Source organism: Pleurodeles waltl, chromosome 11 (genome assembly GCF_031143425.1).
Source record: "Pleurodeles waltl isolate 20211129_DDA chromosome 11, aPleWal1.hap1.20221129, whole genome shotgun sequence".
Taxonomy (NCBI): Eukaryota; Metazoa; Chordata; class Amphibia; order Caudata; family Salamandridae; genus Pleurodeles; species Pleurodeles waltl.
In genome coordinates, this window is record NC_090450.1 from 814,071,295 (window position 1) to 814,091,146 (window position 19,852).

The 19,852-nt window shown below is 47.9% G+C and overlaps 1 protein-coding gene across 18 annotated transcripts in view; it reads left to right on the plus strand.

Annotated features, from left to right (window-relative positions):
• MTMR3 (myotubularin related protein 3) overlaps positions 1-19,852 on the plus strand; it is a 1,044,680-nt gene that overhangs the window by 838,660 nt on the left and 186,168 nt on the right. For all 18 annotated transcript variants that reach the window (XM_069214606.1, XM_069214607.1, XM_069214612.1 and 15 more), the window contains one exon: positions 12,592-12,762. In XM_069214606.1, coding sequence (XP_069070707.1) covers positions 12,592-12,762 — 171 coding nt within the window. The remainder of the gene's footprint in view (positions 1-12,591; positions 12,763-19,852) is intronic.

Here is a 19,852-nt window from a genome sequence, read left to right on the forward strand (position 1 = left end):
GGAGAAAAATGTATAGTCTTTTACAGTGGGGTAAAACGCCGCCAAGAATCCCCAATCTGTGAAGTGCCGTCTTAACGGATTTCGCAAAGGCACTTGTAAGCGGTCTCTGGGGATGTGTCGTGTCCTGAGCGGTATCCCAAAGCAAGTTGAAGTCTCCCAGAAGCACTATCTCACCCTCCGCAAACCCCCCCAGCACGTCCAGAAAGTGCAGTAGGAACTGTGTTTGGCCACTGTTAGGCGCATGGATTGTGGCTAGCGTACAAACCCGCCCCCTCAGGGAGCCCTTGACCAACAAGAATCTACCCTCCTTATCTTGTTTCGACCCTGATAGTTGGAAGTGCGTGGATCTATGGAACAGCAAGGCCACCCCACAATGCTTAGTTGCGGCGGAGGCTGTATATATCTGCGGATGTTTGTGCTGTAGTCTATAGCATTCGCCCTTCTTGAGATGTGTTTCCTGCAAAGCCACTATATCAAATTGGTGGTCAAAGAATTTCCGCAGCTGTGACCGTTTGTTAGGGGAATTAAGCCCCTTAACGTTCCATGTTAGAAAATGTAGCATCATGTCGGTGCTGCTAAGAAGGCCTCGTCCGTGAGTACATCTGACATAAGGTGTCACTCGGGGTCCCCCTCCATCCCAAGATCCCCGGCTGCTCCAGCCTACCCCCCACTCCCCAGGCTGTTCATCCATGTGTAGTAGGGACAACAAACAGTAATCAAACATCAAAAATCACAAAAACAAAAAGTAACAGCATAGAAACTATAAGACATAGAAACTATAAGTCACTGATACTGTGACGGAAATCTCCGTGTGGTCCTCATGATTGGGAAGGAGTATTCATCCGCCTCCACCCTCCGACAGACCTCTTACAAAAGCGCTCACAGTGTCCGGTGTAGGGATCTCCTTTGCCACTTATTGGAGGGATGGTAGGGAAACACACCCGAAGTGCCCACGCCGCCAGTGCCCTGACGGCCAGTCCAAAGTCTCCAGGCTCTCACCTGGAGGGTGCTCCCCTCCCCCCCCAGGGGGGCCCAGGGGCTCCCACATGGCCCCCATCCGGAACCCTTTCCTCTGCCACTAGGCGAACCTTCAGCTGATGTGGGTCAGGTGCACAAGTCTACATCTTGGGGCTTTCCTCCCCTTCCGCAGCTGCCTCCATTGATCCCCCAACGGAGGACGCGGAGAGGTCCTCCCGACGCGGCGACTCCCTCGACACAGCGAGTCTGATGTCCGCACTCTATTCCTGCAGCCCCAGTGCGGCCACTGCCTCCCCATACTCCATGAAGTGGTAGGGTTTGTTGTTAAGTTCAAAAGCAATGCCAAATGGGAATGTCCATCTGTACCTGACATTTTGCACTTTCAACTCATCCGTGATCGGATGGAATCTCTGCCGCTGGAGTAATGTGGCTGGAGCAATGTCCTGGAAAAGTGTGCACTGAGCTCCTTGAAAGGACACCACGTCTTGTCACCTTACCCTCTGAAGTATGCGCTCCTTGACCTTGAATGAGCACAATTTCACCAGGATGTCGCAGGATCTCATATTCTCAGTGGCGGAGCGACTCCTCACCCTATGCACCCTTTCAATCTGTACTTCTGAGTGGTCATCACCCAAGAGAGCCGAAAAGAGACCCACCACAAACGCCCCCAGATCCGGTCCCTCACTGCCCTCCTCCAGCCTCGCACTCCAATGTTGTCTCTTCGGGAGCGGTTTTCCAAGTCCTCGCATTTGAGTATCGAAAGTTGGAGTTGTAACTTGAGCTGTGAGACCTCTTTCTCCAGGGGACTTACTTGTTGTTTTATCTCTTGGACCTGTGTTTCGAGATCTAATGTGCGGGTCCCCACAGAATCCACGTCTGCCTGAAGAGAGGTAATGCGACTAGTAAAGACTGATTGAAGCGCCTCCAGCGCGGTCTTAAAGTCAGCCATGAGTTCCTCTCGTAATTCCGCCTTCAAGGTGCAGAGGGACGACAGCCGGTCCTCCTTAGTGAGTGCCATGTCACCTGGCCGCGGCAACGTGAGCACCCTGAATCAGGCAGGTGTAAAATAACTAGAGACCCTATGAGATTGTTGCTTCTGTCGAGGCATAGGCGCCCCCAGATCCCACTCTCACTGGTGCTCCTCTTGCCACGATAAGTACTACTTCTGCTGCTGGCCCCCAGCTGCTCCTCACCGGGACATGACTCCCCGCGCTGAAAATGGCGGGGAAAAAACCTGTGCCGGGGAAGAAAAAGTGTCCGTCTTGCTATTCCTCCAATTTGGGCCTCCCCGGGGAAGCTCCATGTTGTCTGACACCGGGTGCCATTTTGAAGTCAGGCAACCAAGTAAGGCATGCCCCGGAACGGGGCATCTAGGGGCCCAATGCTACCCCTCCCCCACACCCCCCAAGTCCTCTATGAGGGGGGATTTCGCCATCCAATGTCCTCTACTCCGTGGTTCCCGGCTCACTCTCCTCGCCGGGGCCGCCTTACACTCGTGTCCCTACAGGTGCGGCTGTGCCCCACACCTGTCACGCGGCCGCCGGATGCTTCCAGGGGAAGCCATTGCCGGGCCGCCATGGACGCCACCTCGTCCCCCAGTCCAGGGACGCCCCCTCACCCTTCTCGGGGCCACCCCCAAGCGCGGGCATCAAGGCTCCTGACCCGCGCTCTGGCTCTCCCGTATCAGCCGGCGCAAACAGTTGCTGATCTCCTCCACCTCACCTCACCGAACCCTCAGGACTCCCAGCATCGTCCTGGGGGCCAAACCAGCAAGGGGCCCCCCCAGACACCGGATTAATGTGTCTGCGGGGTGTGCGGACGCAGAGCCTCCAGGTTTCACGACAAGTTGGCCATGTTGGTTGGCTTCGCCCCCCTCAGTCATTTTTTGACTGCATCGATACTTATGTTAAAGTTATTTGACGAGTTCGTGGATGCGTCGAGGGATGTCCCACAAGTCCCGATTCAAGCCCTCCGACTCCTGTCAACGAACTATGTCGGTGACAGATCCGCACCTCATGTGTCTGTGGTGTCTGGAGCGCGATCACGACCCGAAGTCGTGCTCCGAGTGTCGGCCATGAACCCAAAAGCCTTGAGGGAGCGGTCCCTAAAGCTCATGGCGGCCCAACACTCGACTCCGTGGTGCTCACGGTCTTGTTCGAGAGGAAGGTCTTGAGACCGGCAGTGGAGTCACCACCACTCCTCGTCCTCCAAGTCATCGGGACATTCGGGTGACAAAAAAAAGTCTAAGAAAGACAAGCTTTCGATGCAGCGCGGGAAGAGCGTTGACAATATGGGCCTCCGTCATCAGAGCCTTCATTTGGGCAGCTCCGCGTTTCCCCGACTTCCCGGGAGCCAGAGCCGCCCCTGCCCAGCTTAAAGAATTTTATGACGCAATGCGCCTTGTTTTTGGGCAGTCCGACCAACCTTCGGGCAAAGGTGAGTCGGTGGGGGCCCCTCAAGTTCAAAGTCGTGGGCTTCAGCCACGGCTCCAGAGGGTCCTTCAGGATCCAATTGCGGATCCGTCCCGATGCTGGTCATGCCACGTCGACTTTCCCCGGCAACGTTGGTTGGGCCCACAATCTACGTCGATACTATCCTCCTACCCGACGACCCGGAGCCGGAACGACGCCGCTTGACACTGATTCTGTTCTGTGGGCTCTCCAGAGCCCAGGGCTGATCCACACCCTTATTCTTGTGAGTGAGTATAGAGGGGACGCTGGACCCTTTAGAATACCAACTTGACCCCCCAAATAGACTGGGTGGAGGATTTGGGTGATGCCAGTGGTCTAGATACCTCTCCTGACACTGGTGTGCTCTCTCCTCCTACCATGGTTACGGAGGAGGGTGCTTCTTATTCCATGATGGTGAGAAGGGCCGCTGAGGTCCTGGACCTTAAATTACCTTCTGCGGAGGTTAGGCCTAATATCCTAACTTGCGTGCTTCAGCCGCGGTCTTCCTCTTCCGAGCCCCTTCTTCCATTTAATGAAGCACTGACTGACGTCCTTTTGGGTACTTGGGTCAGACCCAGCATAGGGGCTCCTGTGAGTAGGACGATTGCCCGCCGCCTTCGGCCTGTGCCATCAGACCTTAAATTCGTCACCCAACAGCCCACACCTTAGAGCCTTGTCATCCAGGCTTCTTCTTCATCTGGCGCATTCGCTGCTGCACCCCCAGATAGGGAATCAAAAAGACTGGATGATTTGGGGAAGAAGTTGTTTTCTTCCAACAGTCTAGCGCTGCAGTCCGTGAACTCTGCATGCCTTTTGGGCCGCTATTTCCATACTCTCTGGGATACTGTCGCGCAAGTGCTTCCTAGAGTTCCGGAGGAGGCCCGGACTATCCTTTCCCAAGCCGTAACAGATGGGAGCGAAGTTTATGATTCGTTGTGGACTGGATACGACTGACTCTTTGGGCAGTTCGGTTGCATCAACGGTGGCATTGAGACGCCATACCTGGCTGAGAACATCTGGCTTTTCGGGAGATGTCCAGGAATCCTTGATGGACATGACTTTTGATGGCACACGTCTCTTCGGAGACAAGGCGGACTCGGCGCTTGAACGCTTTAAGGATTTCTGAGCCACGGCCAGTCCCTTGGCCTCGTGCCCGCTCTTTGACCCCAGCAGTCCACGTTTCACCCCTTCAGTGGCTACGGAAAGGGCATCCCACTGCGTCCTTATCCCCCCAGCCATCGACCCGCGTGGCTGCGGGATCCCATGCCCCTGGGGATCAGAGAGCCAGAGGGTCGCCCAGTCCACCCCGCCCCCTCTTCAGCCTCCAAACCTTCCTAGTCCGCGGGTACACCAGGAGCCAGTTGGCAACAGGATTTGCCATCACCTGCCCCAATGGCAATCCATTACCTCGGACAGGTGGGTCCTCCAAATTGTCCGAAGAGGCTATTCCCTCCCCTTCGAGACACTTCCTCCAGCCCTGCCACCTTCATACAATCAGATATCGGAGGATAATGTGGCGCTTCTCCGCAAGGAAGTCCTAGCCCTTTTGCCCAAAGGAGCTATAGAGAGGGCTCTGTTGCCAGAAGTATGCCATGGTTGCTATTCCCGCTACTTTCTGGTGCTGAAAAATGACAAAGGTCTTCGGCCTATATTAGATCTTCAGTCCCTCAAAAAGGAGATGTTCAAAATGTTGACATTGGCTCAGGTCGTATGGATCCCAGAGACTGGATGATAGCGTTGGACTTGCAGGAAGCATACTTCCACATTCCCGCCTTGCTGGCTCACAGACGTTACCTACAATTCGTTGTAGGTCACAAGCACTTTCAGTTTACCCTGCTTCCCTTTGGCCATATCAGTGCCCCTCGGGTGATCATGAAAGTGATGATAGTGGTGGCAGCTCATCTGCGCAGGTTAGGGGTCCCAGTCTTCCCCTACCTCGACGATTGGCTATTGAAGGTGAACTCGCCCCAGACCGTCGTCTCCCACCTCCAGACTACGGCAAACCTTTTGCATTTGCTGGGGTTCACTATCAACGTGCCGAAGTCACACCTGATTCCTTCTCAGATATGCTCCCTTTCATCTGAGCTGTTCTGGATACAGTGCACTTTCGGGCCTATCCTCCCGAAAAGCGAGTCCAGGATATTCAGGCTATGATACCGATGTGTCAGCCTCTGTCCTGGATTTCAGTGAGAATGACTCATGGCCTCCTGCATCCTGCTGGTTCAAAATGCCAGATGGCATATGCTGGCTCTGCAGTGGGCCCTGAAGTTCCACTGGGCGCCGTATCAGGGGAATCTCTCCAACAAGGTCCAGATCTCGGAAGGAACTGCGAGAGACCTGCAGTGGTGGTAAACGAATCAGGATTGGGTCAAGGGCAGATCCCCCTCCTTTCTTCAACCAGATCTTACAGTCATGATAGATTCGTCACTCCTAGGATGGGGTGGCCACATGGGAGAGGCGGAGATCAGTGGCCTTTGGTCTCCAGCGGAAACCGGGCTCCATATCAATCATCTGGAGCTCCGAGCAATTCGATTAGCATTGAAAGCATTCCTTCCCTCTCTGTTCACAGACAACGACACCGCCATGTGGTATTGCAACAAACAAGGCGGAGTGGGGTCGTGGGACCCTTTGTCAAGAGGCCGTTCGCTTCTGGACTTCGCTGGAACATCAGGGCATTTCTTTGGTGGTACAACACCTGGCAGGTTCCTTGAATGCCAGAGCAGACAAACTCAGCCGACGATGCGTGGTCAGTTACGAATGGCATCTCCATCCGGAGATGGCGCAAATTCTCTTCCTGTAGTGGGGAGAACCTTGGTTACATTTTTTTGCCTCTGTAGAGAATGCGCAATGTCAGCTGTTTTGCATGTTGGAGTTTCCAAGGCGGCACTTGCTCGGCAACGCTTTTCATCACGAGTGGAATTCAGGCCCCCTGTGTGCCTCTCTGCCCATACCACTTCTGCCCAGAGTTCTGAAGATGATCAGGCAAGACCAGGCCCAAGTAATAATGGTGGCTCCGGACTGGGCACAAAGAGTCTGGTATCCTGAGCTGTTGAGCATGGCCATAGCTCCTCCGATCAGACTGCCCCTTCAGGAGGATCTTCTGTCTCAGCAGCAAGGAAGGGTCCTCCACTCGAACCTGTCAACTCTACAGCTTCATGCATGGAGATTGAGCAGCGACAGTTGACATCTTTTGACCTGCCACCCGAAGTCTGTGACGTTATCTTGGCAGCCAGGCGCCCCTCGAACAAAACTGTTTACGCCTGTCGTTGGAAGACATTTGTGGCATGGTGCATCGACAAATCTGTCGATCCTCTATCTGCTCCTCTTTCTCAAGTCCTCTTTATCCTTTCCCTTGCCCAGCAGGGTTCCACCTTGGGCACTCTTAAGGCATATCTTTCTGCTATCTCTGCTTTCTTAAGGTTACCAGATCAGCCTTCCTTATTTAAATCTTCTATAGTTGGGAGGTTTCTTAAAGGCCTTACACATCTCTTTCCTCCTATCCCATTTATTATGCCCCAATGGGATCCAAACCTGGTATTAACATACCTTATGTGTACCCCATTTGAGCCACTTCACAACTGTTCTTTATGGCTCTTAACTCTCAAGACTGTCTTTTTAGTTGCCATTACTTCTGCCTGCAGAATAAGTGAGTTACAGGCTCTGTCATCTAAGCCTCCTTTTTTTGTCATACATCCTGACAAAGTGGTGCTTCACACAATGGCTTCTTTTCTACCTAAGGTAGTGACACCCTTCCATGTCAGACAGTCCATCCCCTTGCCTACCTTTAATGCACCCCCACATCCCTCTCATGAAGATGAGAAACTCCACTGTCTGGACCCAAAAAGAGCATTGGCGCTCTATCTTGATCGTACCAAAGACTTCCGGGTGGATGATCAGCTCTTTGTGGGATATGTCGGAGCAAAGAATGGGAATGCGGTGCAGAAGAGGACCATTTACTAATGGGCACTCTTATGCATCAGAAATGTGCTGTGCTCTGGCTAAAAAGGAACCTCCCGAAGGTTTGCAAGCTCACTCCACCAGAGCTCCCGCTGCTAGCACGGGGTCTTCCAGTCCTGGACATCTGTCAGGCAGCGACGTGGGCATCTCTGCACACTTTCACCAAACACTACTGCCTAGACAATCAGGTCCGAAGGGACAACTACGTTGGCCGTTCGGTCCTGCAGGACTTCTTGGTGTGACCTTGGTTCGCAGCCTACCACCGGGAATGGTATTGCTCAAGTATCTATTCAAAGGTAAGGAATCTGCAACTAGAAGTCCATATCAGATGTACAAGTTACTTACCTTCGGTAACGATATATCTGGTAGAGACATATTCTATTTGCAGATTCATTACCGACCCGCCCATCCTCCCAGCACTGCAAACTGATTTCTAGGGCCAAGAACTTCCCCTTAAGGGCCTTAGTTTTGGCGCATCGTTCTGTGTTCTTCATTGCTCTGCGCTACTGGCGTGGAAAGTCGTGAAAAGAAACTGACATCAGCGTGCCGGGGTGGTGCCTATATATGACCGTGACGCCATCACGGCGAACATGACGCCAACAACGCCTGCGGAGTCGACCGACGCCAACTGACTGCGCGCAGAGGTACTGGTCGAAGAAAAATCTCTGGATCCTGTCTGACACCTGGGGAAATTCAAAGGGCAGGAATCTGCAACTAGAATATGTCTCTACCAGATATATCGTTACCGAAGGTAAGTAATTTGTACATCATTTCACTTGAATGTAATTAGCAGATCCTTAACGTTAAGTCAGTCATCTGGATATGCAGGCTATGTGATTCATGCATACATACCATGAATGAATCAAGTTTATTATTTGACATAATTCTGATACTGCCAGGAATTAACTGTGTCTTGGAAATTTCCTTTTGCTGATCAAGGATTAATAGATAGAAGATGGGCAACTAATGTTGACATCATAATCTGGAATAGAAAATATAATAAAATGAACATAACATGGACATAAACCACATAAGAAAACAGAATATTCTTATCAAAATACAAGTTAAAAACCTTTTCTCAATGTGTTAATATAGATAATAAATTAAATGATGCATTAGAAGCAAATGAAGAAGAGACAAATAGAATAACTTAATATTCTCTAGGTTCAGTCAATGCTGATACCACTTGTGGACTTAGGTTTTCTAGAACCTTGGTGTAGGAAGTTGGCTCTGTATATACTATCTCAAAGTAAGAGATAGTGTGCACACAGTCCGAGGGTTCCCCTTAGAGGTAAGTTAGTGGCAAAATTATATAATTCTAATGCTCTAATTTGTGGTAGTGTGGTCGAGCAGTAGGCTTATCAGAGGGTAGTATTAAGCATTTGTTGTACACACAGGCAATAAATGAGGAACACACACTCAAAGACTTAACTCCAGGCCAATAGTTTCTATATAGAAACATATATTTTCTTAATTTATTTTTAGAACCACAAGTTCAAGATTTGAAGTAAATACATAAAATGCAAGGTACTCCACACAGGTAAGTTAGGAACTTTGAATTAGAGCAATAGCATACACAGTTTTAGTAAAAATGGCAATAAGCTATGTTAAAAGTGGACACAGTGCAAAAATCAATAGTTCCTGGAGGAGGTAAGTAATGGTTAGTTTGTCAGGTAAGTAAGACACTTACAAGTCTATGTTCCTGGGCATAGGCAGCCCACCGTTGGGGGCTCAAGGCAACCCCAAAGTTACCACACCAGCAACTCAGCGCTGGTCAGGTGCAGAGGTCAAAATGGTGCCCAAAATACATAGGCGCCTATGAAGAACAGGGTTGCTCCGTTTCCAGTCTGCCTACAGGTAAGTACCTGCGTCTTTGGAGGGCAGACCAGGGGGTTTTTGTAGAGCACTGGGGGGGACACAAGTTAGCACACAAAACACACTCTCAGCATCACAGGGGCGGCCTGGTGCAGTGTGCAAAGCAGGGGTCCGGTTTGTAATTGAAATCAATGGAGGGTTCCGGGGGTCACTCTAGCGGTGCAGATAGGGCAAAGGGAGGCTTCTCTGGCCAGCCACTGACTGGGCTAGGCAGAGGGTCGCCTGAGGGTCACTCCTGCACTGAGCTTCGGTTCCTTCTGGTCCTGGGCGCTTTGGGTTCAGTGCTTGGTCCAGGCATCTGGTTCCTTGTTACAGGCAGTCGCGGTCAGACGGAGCCTCTGGATTCTGTCTGCATGCGGCGCTGTGGGGTGCCTAGGGGGGTCGTCTCGGGCTACTCACGAGGTCACAGTCACCTGGTAGTCCTCCCTGTGGTGTTGGTTCTCTGGAGCTCGAGCCGGGGGTGTCGGGTGAAGGGGGTGAAGTTTCACGCTTGCGGCGGGAAAAGTGAGTTCTTTAAAAGTTGATTCTTTGTTGCAAAAGATGTTGCTGTTGTTGAGCAGAGCCGCTGCTCACGGGAGTTTCTTGGTCCTTTTGTTCAGGGCAGTCCTCTGAGGCTTCAGAGTTCGCTGGTCCCTGTCGGGTTTGTCGTTTTTGCAGTTTTCTTCGAGTCAGGAGACAGGCCAGTAGGGCTGTGGCCAACGCAGTTGTCGTCTCTGTCGTCTCTGCAGGGCTTTCAGGTCAGCAGTCGTTCTTCTTGTTTCAGGTTGCAGGAATCTGTTTTCCTGGGTTCTTGGGTGCCCCTAAATACAAAATGTAGGGGTGTGTTTAGGTCTGGGGGGGTAGTAGCCAATGGCTACTGTCCTGGACGGTGGCTACACCCTCTTTGTGCCACCTCCCTGAGGGGAGGGAGGCACATCCTTAATTCTATTGGGGGAATCCTCCAAACTTAAGATGGAGGATTTTTAAAGGCAGGGTCACCTCAGCTCAGGACACCTTAGGGGCTGTCCTGACTGGTGGGTGACTCCTCCTTGTTTTTGTCATTATCTCCTCCAGCCTTGGGGGCAGTGGCCGGAGGGGCGGGCATCTCCACTAGCTGGGATGCCCTGGGGTGCTGTAACAAAAGGCATGGGCCTTTGAGGCTCACCACCAGGTGTTACAGTTCCTGCAGGGGGAGGTGAGAAGCACCTCCACCCACTACAGGCTTTGTTCCTGGCCACAGAGTGACAAAGGCACTCTCCCCATGTGGCCAGCAACTCGTCTGGTTGTGGCAGGCTGGCAGAAACTGGTCAGCCTCGCACTAGGATTCGGACTGGTATCCAGGGGGCATCTCTAAGATGCCCTCTGGCTGTATTTTACAATAAATCACACACACATTGGCATCAGTGTGTATTTATTGTACTGAGAAATTTGACACCAAACTTCCCAGATTTCAGTGTAGCCACTATGGAACTGTGGTGTTCGTGTTTGACAAACTGCCAGATCATATACTCTTTATGTCTACCCTGCACTTACAATGTCAAAGGTTTTGCTTAGACACTGTATGCCCTCACCTGTGGTATAGTGCACCCTGCCTTATGGCTGTCAGGCCTGCTAGAGGGGTGACATACCTATGCCACAGACAGTGTGAGGTTGGCATGGCACTCTGAGGAGAATGCCATGTCAACTTAGTCATTTTCTCCCCACCAGCACACACAAGCTGGGAGGCACTGTGCATGTGCTGGGTGAGGGGTACCCAGGGTAGCATAATACATGCTGCAGCCCTTAGAGACCTTCCCTGGCATCAGGGCCTTTGGTGCCAGGGGTACCGTTTACAAGGTACTTACCTGAGTGCCAGGGCTGTGCCAATTGTGAAAGCAAAGGTACAGTTTCAGGGAAAGAACGCTGGTGCTGGGGCCTGGTTAGCAGGGTCCCTGCACACTTTCAGTCATAACTGGCATCAGCAAAAGGCAAAACGTCAGGGGGTAACCATGCCAAGGAGGCATTTCCTTACACTTGGTTATTCATTTAAATGAATGGAATAGACCTGCTGCAATGCATACAAAACTATGAAGTTCTTGCTCAGTTCTACTGTTTTCACGATTTGGGCATAATGCTTTGATGGTGAAGCGTTTGATTGTGGTAAATGTATCCCATGTTGGGGAATGTAAAGTTAATAGTCTAGATGTTTGAGTATGAATGCAATGAGCACAGTTTTAAAAATCTCTGTATTAAAGGACTTAGAGATTCTGGAAACCTGGCAGAAGGCATTCTTTGACGAAATGCGTATGTTGTTTCTGGTTTCTGTCACCACTGTGTAGTACTAAAAGTTTTCCAACAGCACTTTTATTACTGCTTATATACTGGAGTGTATGTGTGTGTGTGTATATGTATATATACATGTGTGTGTGTGTATGTATATATATATATATATCCACACACACATACACACACTCATAAAAACAGATAAATATGTACATAGATACTGAGATGATTACTGGTAGGGTGTCGTCTAGGCATGGGGTGGATTGTTCCTGATTTATGAATGCTGGGGTGATATCAGTGGGACAAGTGGTCATGGTGATGGATGGGAGATTACATTTTATGCATGTTATTTTCTTTTTTAGAACTGTGTAACATGCTGTGATGTCTTTCATTAAGACGTCCGTTATATTGCAGGAAATTTGGAGAGCCAAAGCAAGTTTGGGAATATTATTTGGTGGTTAAACTTGAATTTTTAGTGCACTGAATTTTATGGTTGTGCTCTGTATGTTCTACGCCATCTGTCAGTTTTATGTAGTTGTAATTAATAATAAAAAGTATTGAAATGTAAAATAGTAGACAAGTTTTACTTTAAGCCACCTCACTTGCATTGGTGTTAGGCATGGATAAATACACAGCTTGTGAATCTAAAATATGATTATGCTGCTGTTTCTTACACCTCAGTGATGATTACGCAACTTATTTTTGGTATTTAGTTGTTTAAGTGTTTCCCTGATCTCACTTGTGAGCAAATATGTTCAGTTGAATTTAATGACAATACCACGATGTAGAATTTGGGATTAAAGGACTATATTGATTTTTAATGCCCCAAATAATTTTTAATGGTTCTTTCTGATGCCCCTGCTGAAGAGTTGGGGGAGTAGAACAGGTTGTTTTTTTATGTTTTTCTAAATATGTGTACATGCTCTTCGCAAGTATTTGTTCGTGCACAAGCTTTTCATGTCCCACTCCACAAATGGCTGTGTATGTAGTTGCCTAATTGTGTGTTTTTTGTAGTGCTCAATATTTACATTGCATGGTTGCCTTTTGATGTAATTTGTATTTGCCATGTGTTTTTTATTTTATTTTACAGGTTAAGCTTGTGCAGCACACATACTCCTGTCTGTTTGGAACATTTCTCTGCAACAATGCAAAGGAACGAGGAGAAAAGCACACTCAAGAGCGCACATGCTCTGTTTGGTCTTTGTTGCGGGCAGCAAATAAATCTTTCAAAAATCTACTCTACTCCTCCCAATCGGAAATCGTAAGTTACATACATCACTTTCTCTGTAGTTTTACCTCATCTCCTCCACTTCTGGATTCAAATGTATTAAGCCATTCACTGTTGTCCATTTTTACCTTATATCCCTACATTCTCCAGCTTTGTATAATTCTCATAATCCCCCCACACTGTTTAGCATGTGTTCCCTGTGACAGATTTCTTGCATTAATTAGCTTATCCTTTTTCAAAGCTTCCTAATTGAGAAATACTACCCCACATAATGCACAAGAGCTAACCCACAGGCATTTCTTATTTATGCTGTGTATTTATTACTGCACTTTAACGTCTCTATTTTGCTACTATGTTAATTTTAAAGTATGCTAATACCGAATCCGTACAGTCATGCTAAAGAAATCTAGCAAGTAATTTAAATATCTGATGCAGTGTCCTTCATGCCAGTCATTCTCCCCTGAGTTATTATCTTCGTATTGCCAGTGTTTTCCCTAAAGGAAGGCCTCTCTTTCCACATTGCCTGACTGTTTGGCAGTACTCTTAAATCCTAGTTAATTTTAACTCGCATCTTCTGAGTACGTGCTACTATTGCAAAGGTCTTTTTTTCTTTTAGATCTGTTAGTTGCAAGCTTTGTTCACCATTATTAAGCATTCATGCATCATAGTCACTCCTTTTTCTGCAAGTATGTATGACCTCGCCAGTTCCCTGTTCTCTGGTGATCTGAACCTGTTTCTCTTGTGTGTAGAAAATTCGGAACATAGAGTTTTGCTTCCACTGTCTTTAGATCTTTCAATCTTTTTGTTCCTTTGTTTTGCTGTGTTTTCATCTCCATCATTGTCTTCCTTCAGCAAAGGTAGCTTGCACCTCTTATACACCTGTGCTGCAATTGTAATCCATGCACATCATATAAGCTACTGTTAGCAGTTGTAGACCTTTATTTGTTTTCTTCACTTATGGAATAGTCACCTGGAACCCACCTACACTCTGCTATCTTAATGTGGGGTCCCCACCCAGGACTTGATGGCTTGAGCAATCTTGGCACATTCCCAGGCTTATGAGGCTAATTCATCTCTTGATTTTTCCTATGTTGTAAGGAAATGCCTCCTTGGCATAGTTACCCCCTGACTTTTTGCCTTTGCTGATGCTAAGTTATGATTTGAAAGTGTGCTGGGGCCCTGCTAACCAGGCCCCAGCACCAGTGTTCTTTCCCTAAACTGTACCTTTGTCTCCACAATTGGCCCAACCCTGGCACTCCGGTAAGTCCCTTGTAACTGGTACCTCTGGTACCAAGGGCCCTGATGCCAGGGAAGGTCTCTAAGGGCTGCAGCATGTCTTATGCCACCCTAGGGACCCCTCACCCAGCACATGCACACTGACTCACAGCTTGTGTATGCTGATGGGGAGAAAATGACTAAGTCGACATGGCACTCCCCTCAGAGTGGCATGCCAACCTCACACTGCATGTGGCATAGGTAAGTCACCCCTCTAGCAGGCCTTACAGCCCTAAGGCAGGGTGCACTATACCACGGGTGAGGGCATATGTGCATGAGCACTATGCCCCTACAGTGTCTAAGCCAAATCTTAGACATAGTAAGTGCAGGGTAGCCATAAGAGTATATGGTCTGGGAGTTTGTCCAACACGAACTCCACAGTTCCATAGTGGCTACACTGAAAACTGGGAAGTTTGGTATCAAACTTCTCAGCACACACTGATGCCAGTGTGCAAATTATTGAAAAATACACCCAGAGGGCATCTTAGAGATGCCCCCTGAAACGATACCCGACTTCCAGTGTAGGCTGACTAGTTTCTGCCAGCCTGCCACACTCCAGACATGTTGCTGGCCACATGGGGAGAGTGCCTTTGACACTCTGTGGCCAGGAACAAAGCTTGTACTGGGTGGAGGTGCTTCTCACCTCCCCCTGCAGGAACTGTAACACCTGGTGGTGAGCCTCAAAGGCTCACCCCTTTTGTTACAGCGCCACAGGGCATCCCAGCTAGTGGAGATGCCCGCCCCTCCGGCCACTGCCCCCACTTTTGGCGGCAAGGCTGGAGGAGATAATTAGAAAAAACAAGGAGGAGCCACCCACCAGTCAGGACAGCCTCTAAGGTGTCCTGAGCTGAGGTGACCCTTACTTTTAGAAATCCTCCATCTTGTGGGTGGAGGATTCCCCCAATAGAATTAGCGATGTGCCCCCCTCCCCACAGGGAGGAGGCAAAAAGAAGTTGTAGCCACCCTTCAGGACAGTAGCCATTGGCTACTGCCCTCCCAGACCTAAACACACCCCTAAATTCAGTATTTAGGGGCTCCCCAGAACCTAGGAAACTAGATTCCTGCAACCTTAACAAGAAGAAGGACTGCTGACCTGAAGCCCTGCAGTGAAGACGAAGACGGAGACGACAACTGCTTTGGCCCCAGCCCTACCTGCCTGTCTCCCAACTTCGAAGAAAACTGCAACAGCGACGCATCATACAGGGACCAGCGATCTCTGAAGCCTCAGAGGACTGCCCTGCAACCAAGGACCAAGAAACTCCTGTGAACAGCGGCCCTGTTCAACAACCTGCAACTTTCTTGCAACAAAGAAACAACTTTAATGACTTCACGTTTCCCACCGGAAGTGTGAGACTTTCCACTCTGCACCCGACGCCCCCGGCTCGACCTGCAGAAAACAATTACTTCAGGGAGGACTCTCCGGTGACTGCGAGCCCGTGAGTAGCCAGAGACGACCCCCCTGAGCCCCCACAGCAACACCTGCAGAGGAAATCCAGAGACTCCCCCTGATGCGACTGCCTGTAACAAGGGACCCGATGCCTGGAACCAACACTGCACCCGCAGCCCCTAGGACCTGAAGGAACCGAACTCCAGTGCAGGAGCAACCCTCTGCCTATCCCAGGTGGTGGCTACCCCGAGGAGCCCCCCCTGTGCCTGCCTGCATCGTTGAAGAGACCGGGTACTTACCTGCTGGCAGACTGGAACCGGGGCACCCCTGTTCTCCATTGAAGCCTATGTGTTTTGGGCACCTCTTTGACCTCTGCACCTGACCGGCCCTGAGCTGCTGGTGTGGTAACTTTGGGGTTGCCTTGAACCCCCAACGGCGGGCTACCTTGGGCCCAACTTTGAGACTTGTAAGTGTTTTACTTACCTGCAAAATTAACCTTTACTGACCTCCCCCAGGAACTGTTGATCTTTGCAGTGTCCACTTTTAAAATAGCTTATTGCCATTTTTATAAAGACTGTACATGATATTGTGATTATTCAAAGTTCCTAGAGTACCTAAGTGAAATACCTTTCATTTGAAGTATTACTTGTAAATCTTGACCCTGTGGTTCTTAAAATAAAGTAAGAAAATATATTTTTCAATATAAAAACCTATTGGCCTGGAGTAAGTCTTTGAGTGTGTGTTCCTCATTTATTGCCTGTGTGTGTACAACAAATGCTTAACACTACCCTCTAATAAGCCTACTGCTCGACTACACTACCACAAAATAGAGCATTAGAATTGTCTCTTTTTGCCACTATCTTACCTCTAAAGGGAACCCTTGGACTCCATGCACACTATTTGTTACTTTGAAATAGTATATACAGAGCCACCTTCCTACATATGTCCTGCGATTTAACTGCTCAGTCACTTTCCAGGTTAAAGTGCAGAGGGGATTGTCAACTTAACTGTGGGGCCCTCTCTGAAGAAGATGCACAAGAGTCCTCCTTCTTAAAGTTCGGGCAGTCCCCGCCCCAGAGGCACTGGAGGAACAGAAGAAACAGAGCCACCGAGATGCATCATCCCCTACTGAGTAAGCCTTTCAGTACATTCAAATCCAGTAGTCTTGTTAGGTTACCCCAACCCTACAAGTGTGCCGCACCTAACAGTATCTCACCCTGCGGCCACCTCTGCTGACCTCTATGTTTTAGGGAAATGGCTGGCACCAGTTTCCCACATGGACAACATTGGAGCTGTCTAGAGTCTCTCCTAGTACTGGCAGTCTATCATCTCAGAGTCAAACGCCTTTGATTTTGCCCCTGGCTGTTCTAGGCCACCATCGACAAAAGTATTGGGCCCCATGTTAGACAGGTCAGATTATCCTTATCCATATTACAAGGACCAGCTCACACCAATGATAGCCAAACCCTTCCCATCATGGCTCTGGTACAAATGCAGGCATTTCCACAAATATATCCTCAGTTTTAGCTTGACTTCCTTCTTAGATGTCTTGGACGAAAAACAGAAAGTTAGGGAGTTTTCTACGCTCTCTCAGCCCCTGGTGCCGGTCCAGCTCCTGGCTACACTTGTGCAGTTCTTGCTTACTCCATTGCAGCATGTAAGGCAAAAGGGCCAGTCCTCCTTTTTAAACCTGTGCCAACAATTCTGCTTTAGTTAAGAGTCCTGATCCGGATTATTGCTGCTGGGCCTCCCCTCACATGTAGTGAATATTGTGAGAATCAGACAGTGACCATTATTAATGCCTGCTACAACCCGCAATCCCTCTTGCCTTTTCTTCAGGGATCCAGCAGTAAAAGAGGAGATGAAACAGAAGGAATAACAAGCGTATTCCACAGCTAACTACTGGTGATTTCCCTGGACACTGGTAATCCTGCTAAGCCCCCTTTTTGTGTTCCATCTCAGAAGGTGCACATTACTGCAGTATAAAGAAGGCTTTCTGTTTTCTATCACCTATGGACATATCTAACAATGAATGCATGGGTCATTTAAGTGGTACAAACGTCTAATCTCTACATTCTTGTCAGAGTCACCAGATCTTCGGGGTCTGTGCACGTTGCCAACACGTCCACCACTAAACAGCTCCAAGACTCTGATAGAAAAATCACAGAGACTGAGAGAGTTCAAGAGGGGAAGAGGGGATTAGGAAGGAAACAGCTGGGAAGGAGACCTGTAGTAAGAAAAAGGTTAGAATACACAATATGAAAATTATATCTCCTGAAATCGATACTAGACTATGATTCTAAGCCTAGTCACTCTGAAAACATGAACAATCTAAGAGTTAAGTTTAAAATGACTAAGTTTCAAGATGGCCGGATATCTGTAGGGGAATCAAGATGAATTAAATGAAAACTTTCTTATTCAAGTACTTTCCTTTACATGAGGATCAGAAAAACATTCTGGCCAAATTTTAAACCAGTCATATAAATCCTGTTTTGAGAATGTATACTAGGACCATACAATATTGCATCTAGAAACTCTGGCCTTCTGTGTACTCTTAAAATGTTTCAACACAAATTGCACATATTGCAGATATATATATATATATAGTAAACACCATAAAAGGATTGTACACTATGAATAACACAATATGGATTCAGGAAACAAATCACATAACTTGTCAACTAGAGTATTACATAGTAAATATCTTAGAATAGTGGCATACAATAAACAACATGAAATAAACTCGAGGAAAGAATCGTGCGTCTTGCTGATTCGAGTATCACTATGTAAAATATCAAGAAATGGTAGCACGCAATGAATATCAAAGTCAAACCATCATTAATCGAAATGCGCGTCTTGCCGATTCGTAAAACACGATGTAATTGTCAAGAAATAACAGCTCACGATAAATAACAAGATCAAAGTACAATGAAAACGTATTGCGCTTCTTTTGCCGATTCTTAAGCCACCATGTAAATGTCAAGTAATGGTAGCGCGCAATGAACAACAAAGTTAAATCCTCATGAAACGATTTGCGCGTCTTGCCAATTCGTAAAACATCATGTAAATGTCAAGAAATAGTAGCGTGCAATGGACAACAATGTTTAAGCACAATAAAACAAATTGCGCGTCTTGCCGATTCTTAAGCCACCATGCCAATGTCAAGAAATGGTAGCTCGCAATGAATAACAAAGTCAAACCTTTATGAAACAAATCGCGCATCTTGCCTATTTGTAAACTACCATATAAATGTCAAGAAATGGTAGCGTGCAAGTAATCTGTTACTCTTTTAAGAATTAAACCAAGAATATGAAAATTCTCAATAACGGTGTCGGGACAGTCCAACCACCGTCTTACCGCCTGTAACAATGATCACCAATGAAGGATGAAGGGCAGAAGACTAGAAGATCCAAATAGGCCGCCGGGACAGGAGCTCAGGAAGAAGCTGCTGCTCTGCACCGGGACCTCTGAATAGTGAGCACTGGGAGTTGGGCTGGCTCTCTTTTATAGAGTCTTGGCCCAGCCCAGAACCACGCCCAGGCACGTTGCAGGGAAAGTCTCTGGAAGGCCCTGGAAAGGGGCCACACCCTAACACACTCTGAAAACCTGCAGCAATACATTGCAAAGGAACAGTATTTGTAAGCATATTAAAAATAAGTTTTCAGGATTGAACTCTGAAATGCAAAAGGTTAAACCACAACATATCAGCACAATGCATGAATTACGTTGTTTTGAGAGTGCTGGGTTTTTGCATTTTTGTCGCCAATAGTGCGCGTGCTGCTCTGGTGTTGACAGTGCTCCTATAGCAACCCCATCCAGGCCACTTCTGCACTATTTGACATCACACAAACTTCTGAAGTAGTTAAAGAGGCTCCTTCTACCAGCAATAGATTTGATCACATCAACGTTGTGTGGGCTTGGCTATTACTCTCACAATTTTCTAAGAATGAAAGCTATGTAAACCTTTTTTAGATCATTGCAATCTAAATCTGTTCCCTTCCTGCATATGCTCAAGTTGTTGACTTTCTTAGTTCCTAACCAATTGTCCAGCACTATGATTTGGAAGTGGATCCAGAGGACTTTTGCATCCATTCCCTGAAATCTCACTTACTCATCAAATTCCTCAGTACCTGATTGCTCTGTCTGTCCCACCTACTCCATCTTTTTTCACCCTAGTAAATTATTCTGAATCTGGGCACTGCTTTGGAACAATGCAAATGTCCAAATTGTTTTTATTTAACCAGTTACACTTAAACATGGCACAGCTTTGAAAGATGAATCCTTACTCTGTATCCTACACAATAATGTATTAAACTCTTGATGTACTGATTACGTAAGCTCTCTATGTACACATCATACAAACACAGGATAAAGTTGCTGTTCATTGGCATGTGTAGCTGTGCATAAGCTCCCCATCTAGTTTTGGGTTCTCAGTAGAACAACTTGTTTTTGTTTGAAGAA